Genomic DNA, 8,932 nt, shown 5'->3' with positions numbered 1-8,932 from the left:
AAAAAGGGACACCGGATTCATATTAAAAAACTCATCTTATAAACTAGGTAGTTTATAATTAATTTATTCAACTGCTCCCTTGAACAGGTGCTCCGAAATTAGATTGCTTTGCTACTCCTCAAAATGATGTCATGAGTTCAAAAAATTAATCGCAGCATGTTTTTTTTTTATCTCCGTAATTAGATGATGAAAGAAGCATAAAATGTACCAATAGTTCCGTCGCAACTTGGTCCTTATTTTTGATCCTAAATTAAACATTTTAGTTTGTAAACTTTTGTGTACACTATATATATACACTGTAGTCTCAAGCCTTAAGTTTGTTTTCATAATATGTTGATTTTATCTCTCTTTTTTTTTGGCAAAAGTACTAGCTTATGGCCAAAAAACAGCTTTTACATGCATGTAGTATTTATCATATCCTTTAAAATTTGATGTTTAAATCTTTAGAACGTACGTCGACTCATCCAATTCACCTAGGAAAGAACTGTATTTTAAAAGAAATTAGGTTGAAAATATGACGAACTATTTTCTAGCTTATAGTAATAATAATCATAGAAACCTTTCTCTCACTTAGAGAGAGAGAGTGAGAAAAAAAAAGGAAAAAAAAGAGCTTATATACCCAAGGGAGCATGACTTATATAAATCACCCGAATCTAACAACACATAAATTTTGGGATTTGGTGGACTAATATATAAAAGGATTAATTTCATACAGATTCCTGCAACATAGATAGTTACAAATATATTCCTCCAAAGTTCAACTATGTCTCCACCGTTAGAAAAAATTAATTTTCATAGACAAAATGCTTAATGCTAATTAGTTAATAAGGTGAATTGATATTTTTACCCCTCTTCAATTAACAGGTAAAGTTGAATTTATAAAAATTCCTATCAAATAGCGTGTCGCAATACATAGGCTCTTAATTTCATGCAGAGACACGTGAAGCTTAATTATCCTTTCCGTAGAAACCAATAATTTAGAAAGGATATAGTTGGAGAGTATTATAAGGTCATCAATCTACTTATATTCTATTCTTACACCATGACCCAATCAAATGACGTACTTGGACAAAGATACGCGCAAAATAAAGAGAAAAGTTAACTTGACTTTGACGTGTTCATTTTATTAATTGATTACTACCTGCTCAAAGACTCTTTCGTAGCCTTATCCTCTATATATACCCCTCTCCTCTAACCCATAGCACCATAACACACTCAATTACATCTTCTAATTAAATAACTAGCTAAGAAGAGAGATAATAGAAATGGCTTCTCGCGTTCTCCTCTTTGCTCTCCTCGCCCTCGTGCTTTCTCAAGCCATTGCCTCTGATCCTAGTCCTCTCCAAGACTTCTGCGTCGCCGATATGAACTCCCCTGGTACGTGTATATCCTTTTTCTCTTGTTTTGCTCTTTCTTTCTTTTTCTAGTGATTTATTTTAGTATGATTACTTAGTGAATTTGTACTGTTTTTGTTTTCTTCTGCAGTGTTTGTCAATGGACTTGTTTGCAAGAATCCAAACTTCACCACACCCGAAGATTTCTTCTTCAAGGGGCTTGACCAACCCGGTAACACAATGAACAAACTCGGGTTCAATGCGAATCTAGTTAACGCAACGGCACTTCCCGGACTCAACACGCTCGGCATTTCCTTAGCCCGATTGGACTTTGCACCCTATGGTCTCAACCCACCTCACACTCACCCGCGAGCGACAGAGGTCTTCACAGTAGTGGAAGGCACATTCTATGTTGGCTTCATTACATCTAACCCAGATAACAAACTCTTTTCCAAAGTCTTAAACAAGGGCGACGTGTTCGTGTTTCCCGAAGGGCTTATTCACTTCCAGTTCAATATTGGGAAGACGAGTGGCTTTGGCATTTCAGGTCTCAGTAGTCAGAATCCTGGCCTGATCACTATAGCTAATGCAGTCTTCAAGTCGAACCCCCCCATCTCAGATGACATTCTCGCCAAGGCATTTCAGCTAGATAAGAAGATTGTTGATTGGATCCAAACTCAGCTCTAAATGATCAAGAACAATAATATATAAACGCATGAAGGAGACTTAATTTTGTGTGATTTTATTAATTAGTTGATTGTTTGTACTAATTCGTCTCAATAAGCAAACATTGCGTGTTTGTTTGCATGTATCAGCAGCAATAAAAGGAAAGTCGTAATATGTCTTGATTCACGTGCGTCATTAGTATTTTATGTGTGTAATAAAGATTTATTTAATAATAATTAATTACTGGATAGTGGTTAATCTATTGGATCTCCTTTACTGCTTTTATGGATAAATATTGTATGTAGAGCAAGAGCAGTACTACCTAAACATCCAAAATGTAGGTATGAATTTACATCATACGTACACATTATCAATATTTTTCTTTAATATGAAAAACATAAAAACTGCAGTCGGAGATGCCGAATTTACATTATACGTACACATTTTATCAAGAGTTCATGTTTTTTCGATGTGCCACCTGCAGTCGGAGAGGCCGCGAATGCTGCCATCGCTCATCTCGGTGGGCAACATAGCATTAGGCAAAATGAAGTTACTAGGGGGTGGCGACAAAGACAGCGAGCTTCGACCCAACTTCGGCACCGGCGGGAATGGCGACCGGTTGTCAGACCACCTTCAGCTCCAAATTCAAATTCGAACTATGTGGTTCAAAATTCAAATTTGAATCACATGGCTCATCAGCTTTTGGGGGAGGACTTGACCTCTGAGGCTGCTGCCAGGACTTAGCAGGGGCCTCGGGTTCTAGCCTTGGACCAAATAGATGAGTCCCACTCCCCCCTTGCCCTAGCGGTTTTGCTTTACCCGAGCCCCATTTGTGGACCGGTCGGTGGGCCGGTGCTGCCAAACACTGGGGAACTCAACGTACAGGACCAGACTTTACTCGAGCCCCCTGCTGAGATTCATGACACTCTTATTAGGCCTATTCCTCCCATGAGCCCTCATAAGCTGCCCCCCCCCACATCTGGGCCTACTAAAAAAAGACTCTCCTTATTACTTGACACCCCCCTCCTCTGCATACGAATTCCTTCTGCATGGATCACGCGGCCCAAGCTACGCCTAACCCTTATCGAAGGAGCCTGCGTCTTGCTAACAAGCATAAAGATTTGGAAAAATCCACCTTGCAGAAGGCCCAAGAGCTTATGTGCAAGAAGCTTAAGCTAGCGAAATGTCTCTCCAAGCCTTCCAAATCTTCCCCCTGTATGTCTGATCCTACCACCATGGCACACCCTGCGAAGATTGAAGCACCTCTTTTGATGAGCAGCTGTCGCGCCCGGGTACCAACGGAAGCATATCCGGTACGTGCACAGACCCGCCATACACCTGCAGTATATAAGGCGTCTACAAAGAAGCAAGTCGATAGGAAGAAACATAGAAAATCCTATCCTGATATTAGAGCAAAGTACAAGTCGATAAAACCATCAACAGAAGAAACCAAGAGAAACCAAATCAAAGTCTCACATCAAAGCGAAGTAAGAAAACTATCATATCTGGTTCCACAAACTCATATACATCACAGAGTTACTCAAAACATAGGTACAATGGTAGTCTCTCTAAACACAGGGACATCACCCTCGGTTGTAGCCCGAGTAGCAAGGTGATCAACTAGCAAGCCCCTAGCAGTGTCTAGCTAGACGCGACTCCCTTGCCACGATCCCTAGCCTCTCCTGTCGATGGCTCTGTAAAAACAACCATAAAAAGGGCGTGAGAACTATTAAACAATAGTTCCCAGTGGGTAAGCCGCCAGTCTCGGCGAATTACACCACTAGGCTCATGATGTACTAAATGAAAGTAAAAGCAGTAATTGCAAGATATATTTATGATGCTAACAAATAATGAGCATGAAATCAACATGTAATCACTGTCTACAGTATTGAATCATTTGCATAATGAAGGTATAACAACTGCTATAATCATGAACATAAACACAATTGTGTAAGTAACTACTGTACACTATAACCGGTAACCATTCATTATTGTCAACTGTCATTTAGAACTTTCATTTTATTTAGAGTTTTCCTTTCATTTATCAGGACCTACACAAGGTAGTCCGGCTTGCGCCGCGCCTAATGGCCCCGTGGTAGTATACACTCCCCACGGCAATCCACTTTGGCACCCAATCCCGCACGGGCGAGCAACTATCGCGTAGGCCAACTCCGGAGTGCCGGCTTGTAGAAAGCTACCCTCACAAGCGTGTGCGAATGAGCACGATGGCAAGTAAGCAAAGTCCATAGTCCAACATATCTCAAACATCATGTAAGGACTGAGATTTTTGCAGTGTAGCTAAACTCTCAGTTGACGATGTTTTTGTGTGTAATTTAATTACAAAAACACTCGTCAAGTTTCGGGCGAAAACGAGTTAAAACGGAAATTCTACGGGATTTCTAAGTTTCACTTAAAGTGAATAGTAACTCGATTTTTCGGAGAAGCCGCGGTGAGAAGTTGGCTTCTGGCTCGTACCGGACTCTGTTCATAGCAGTCCAATAGCTCGTTTCGACCGGGTCAGCTATTCTGGAACTAATGGCGCTGACGAATTTTGGTTTTGACTCACGGATTTCGAGAAAATCCAAAAATACATGTTTTATATGTATTTCTGTGTATGTTTCCTTCTATTCGAAGAAGGTTGGATTTTGTCGTGAATCCGTGGTCGATCAAGACGAAACGAAATCGCAGCTTTGTTGTCTCCGTCGTGCTGATCGCACTGGTGCAATCCGTTCGCAAATCTGACGGACGGATCTGCGGAGATCGCGCGTTGATCGAGGAGAGGTCGGTAGTGGCAAAACGGTATTTTCGCGAAAGTCGCGATATTTTATGTACCGTTTCGCGAGGGATCGCACGTGGAGGGGCGTTCATGCGTTTTAGTCGTTCGGTGAAGGGCTCGGATTGAAATTCCGGTGTTTGGTGGACCTTTTTGCAAGTTGCGCCTTGTATATATAGTCTCTTTAGGGTTTGGAGCCACTCAACCCTAACCCTAGCTACCCTAGTCGCCCCAGCCACCTTCATCTCCTTCCCCTGCACCTGCTGCGCGTGCCCCGGCCGCCGCCGACCGAGCCCCGGCCGGCCAACCACCGCGGCAGCCACCACTTTCCTCCCTCTCCCTCTCTTTCTCTCTCCCTCTCTCCTCTCGGGTTGTGTGGAGGCTCGGGGCTGCGCCACCTTCAGACCCTCCCCCGGGGTCACCCCGTGCTCCGGCGACCTTCCCCGCCGACTGCTGCCGTCGCCTGCGCCGCCGCTGCCACCCCGGGCCGCATCTGCCAGCCCAGGCCGAGCTCTGGCCGAGACCACTTTGCGACCTCCCTCCTGCGCCGCCGCCGCCTGGAATCCCTCCCGCCGACGTCCACGGAGCCCCGGCACCCTTTCCCGCCGGTCGCCGCCGCCCCAGCGCGCCGCCGCCGCCGCCTCGGCCGGCTGCAGCCGCCCAACCCGAGCCCGAGCTGAATGCCGTGTGCGGCCTCTTCCCAGCGCCGCCGCCACCTTGGGCCACCCCGTGGTAACTCCCCCGACCTCCTGCAGCCCGCCTCCGCCGTCCCGGAGCTCCCCGGCCGCCGCCGTGGCCGCAGCAACTCCTGGAACCCGAGCTCTAGTTGGTACGGGCTCGGCTTGCTCCGCCGCCGCCGCCGCCGCTCCTCGCCGCCGTCTGAGGTGAGCACGGTGTTCCTCACCTCCCCCTCACCCGACTCAGGGCCCCGCGCGCGCCGTCGTGCCGCCGGAGGCCGGCCGGAGCAAGGTTGCTCCGGCCAAGCCCGAAATGGAGCTTATTGAGTGGGTTTCTCGTTCTGGGCTTCCCGAGCCTCCCCGATCTGTACGGAAGGGAGCACGATGATCCTGGCAAGTTGCTGATCATCGTGCTCACCTTAGTTTCTGTCGGGGAGACTCCGTTCCACTGTTTTGGCGATGTCGCTCCGTTTCAGCCTTTTTGGCTGCTGTTTTGGGTTTGCGCACGCTTATCCGGCGATCCGAGGCTGTCCTGATGCCTCCGGAGGTGAGCACGGTGATCGTTGGTCAGTGCTGATCACAGTGCTCACCTCACTTTGGATCAACAGTGTCCGGTTAGTTCTGTTCGGCGCGATCTTCCCTGACTGCGCGCTATTCGCTGAACCTTCGGGTTGCTCCCGCGCTTCCCACAGCGAGCCGCTGTGCTCCGGATCGTGAGCACGGACTCCGGTACGTCGAGACCTGTCAGTACGTGTCTCTGCGGACTTCGAAAGTCCTCGGTTTGCGTGAACGAGCCGCTTGATCGCTCAAATTACATAAAATGATGATATTTTATGTAATTAGAGGGTCTTTTATGCAATTGTGCTTTGCGTGGCTACTGTGGGCAGTGTGTGGGAGTTTGTAATGACCGCTGGACTGATTGTCCATGGTCCGTTAGCTTTCGCGGAAATCGGTAGGTCGATTTCGGTGCGTTTTTCGGCGAAATTCGCCGAAAGAACGCGGTTTCGGTTCGGATTCTTTCCGACGGTGTTTGGTTGCTTCGTGTTTTGTCGCTGAGCCTTGTTGGCTGGTCACCATCATCATTTTGTGGGTTCGATGATGATAGGTGAGCGACGGAGGGTTCCGGTGTCGAAATAGACACTTCCGGGAACCCGGATTCGTACGATTATCCGGCGATGATCGTATTGCTGTGTGACCTTGCGTTCGCTGCCAAGGCATCCAAATTGGAATGTTTTGGGGCAGCGGGTGACTCGTGGTATGAGTCGGTGAGTTCGGGACACTTGGTGGGTCCCGACGGCGTCCCGGTGTGGTTTTCGGGACTTCCGGCGAGTTACGGTAATCGGTATTGGGAAACCGATCTTTGTGGAATCGTTTGTGAGGTGGTGGATACTGTGATTATTAGTTGTGGGTTAGATACTAACCCGGTGGACCCTCTATAGGTCCTGTCGACATTCTTTTGCAGTCAGGAGACAGACGCGACATCCGTACAGGTGGGTACTTCGATCCGACGTCGGTACAGTGGTGCACGCTTGGTGACGGTTTCTTACCCTTACTCTTCTGTTGTTACTATCGCATAGTATATTGAGCCTGCACCCTTGTTTATTCGTTATACTCTACTCGTTGTTTGCATGCTTAGTATCCTGAGTAGGAGTAGAGTAGTTCTATCTACATGCGTATCTGTTGACCTAGTTGGTCTGTTGTTGCATTCTGTATCTATTGACCTAGTTGGTTGGTTGTGCATTCCGTATCTGTTGACCTAGTTGGTCTGTTGTTGCATTCTGTATCTGTTGACCTAGTTGGTCTGTTGTTGCATTCTGTATCTGTTGACCTAGTTGGTCTGTCGTTGCATTCAGTATCTGTTGACCTAGTTGGTCTGTTGTTGCATTCAGTAATTGTTGACCTAGTTGGTTGGTTGTGCATTCCATATCTGTTGACCTAGTTGGTCTGTTGTTGCATTCTGTATCTGTTGACCTAGTTGGTCTGTTGTTGCATTCAGTATCTGTTGACCTAGTTGGTCTGTTGTTGCATTCAGTAATTGTTGACCTAGTTGGTTGGTTGTGCATTCCGTATCTGTTGACCTGGTTGGTCAGTTCTCGTACTTCGTATCAGTGACCTTGCTGGTCGGTTGGACTTTGTGGACCTTGGGTCCAGGTAACACATTGACTCTCTCGTCATGTGTTTCGATCTGGTTGATCGAGGTTCGGCGTTGTACGTCCTTGTTTCTGGCTTCGGCCTAGGCACCGGTTTTAGCCGGTTTTTGTATTGAGCATACCATCATGACTTAGTCACAGCACTTGGGGGTATTCACGACACCGGATCGGTTTGGCCACCGATCGGAGGTGTACTTATCCGGATGGGTCGTCCTGTGGGGCGGGTGAATCAGGTCGGTGCAGGTTAGTGACAGGCAGCGCTTGAGGTCTGCGGACCAATATAGCAGGTACCAGATTGGGTATATTTGGACTTCTTGTCCGGTTGATGCATATAACTATAGTAGCGGTTGTTGCTTGTATACCTTCAATTCTTTCATTACATTGTTTTGCTACTATAGTCGTGTTACATGTATACATTCAGTTGTCCATTACAGTAGCGGTAGTTGTACTTCTTTCGTATATATGTCTCTTTCATTCACTATTATTGCTACTGTATTTCTACTGACCCGTACTGTTGTTTAGCTCTTCCTGATCCGGTGAGTACTCCTCGCCTTCATCGGCTTGCGGTACCCACTGGGAGGGGAGACATGTTTACATGTTCTCACCTCCCCCACTATTTTTCAGGTATCGCCGGCGGTGAGAGTTGAGACGAGACGTGAGACACGTTCGTAGTGGTCGCTAGAGCTTCCGACCCAGGTTATTCGGTTTAGTTTCTACCCTTACTGTCCTGTTGATATAGTTTAGATAGTTTATATGGTTCAGTTAGCTGATCTTTATGATTGTTTGAATGTTGGTGATCTGGTTTTGGTAGATCTGGGGATGCTTTCATTATTTATGCATGTAAACTGAGATTTGTGGATTTGGATATTGATTTTATGGATATCGAATTTTCTTGTATTTACATATCGTGGTTTTCTACCCCTCGAGGTAGTCGGTTTTCAAAATAGAGTTTCCGTGTGGAAAACAGTTTTCAAAAGGTTTTCAAATGGTTTTTCATGATGAATGAATTAGAGTTCAAAAACAAAAGCTTCCGTGTGGGGAGCACTTTTAAATAGGATGTTTGTTGTATTGTGCATTACATCATCCAGCGCCTAAGGAGTGCTTAGAGGCATGCATCATTCTAAGGATTGTTAGCTGTATGGAAATGCATATCATGCTTTGGTTGTTGATTGGTAAATGTAGATTGTGGTTGTGATCCTGTTGTATCGTTGGTACGCCGTGCAAATACAAAGGAGACTCTGTCCGAGTGGACAGAAGAACTTTGTATTTGTGGCGGGTCTGTACGTCACGTGGGCCAGGTTAAAAAAAAAAAAAAAAAAAAAAAATGGCACG

General features: G+C 46.1%; 1 protein-coding gene across 1 annotated transcript; it reads left to right on the top strand.

The window, feature by feature from the left end:
• Positions 1–1,219: 1,219 nt before the first annotated feature.
• LOC109703904 (germin-like protein 8-2) lies at positions 1,220–2,240 on the top strand. The gene is made up of 2 exons (XM_020224638.1): positions 1,220–1,377; positions 1,486–2,240. Exons 1-2 carry the CDS (start codon positions 1,266–1,268, stop codon positions 2,019–2,021), a joined length of 648 nt encoding a protein of 215 aa, XP_020080227.1. The 5' UTR covers positions 1,220–1,265; the 3' UTR covers positions 2,022–2,240.
• The last annotated feature ends 6,692 nt before the right edge of the window (positions 2,241–8,932 follow it).

The sequence above is a fragment of the Ananas comosus genome, unplaced genomic scaffold, assembly GCF_001540865.1.
Source record: "Ananas comosus cultivar F153 unplaced genomic scaffold, ASM154086v1, whole genome shotgun sequence".
Lineage (NCBI taxonomy): Eukaryota > Viridiplantae > Streptophyta > Magnoliopsida > Poales > Bromeliaceae > Ananas > Ananas comosus.
Note: the sequence above shows the minus strand (reverse complement) of the source record. Positions and strands in the feature narration are given on the sequence as shown.

Coding starts and splice junctions, on each gene's coding strand:
- LOC109703904 (XM_020224638.1), top strand. CDS start 1,266: ATGGCTTCTCGCGTTCTCCTCTTTGCTCTCCTCGCCCTCGTGCTTTCT. Junction 1,378..1,485: donor CGCCGATATGAACTCCCCTG/GTACGTGTATAT, acceptor TTTCTTCTGCAG/TGTTTGTCAATGGACTTGTT.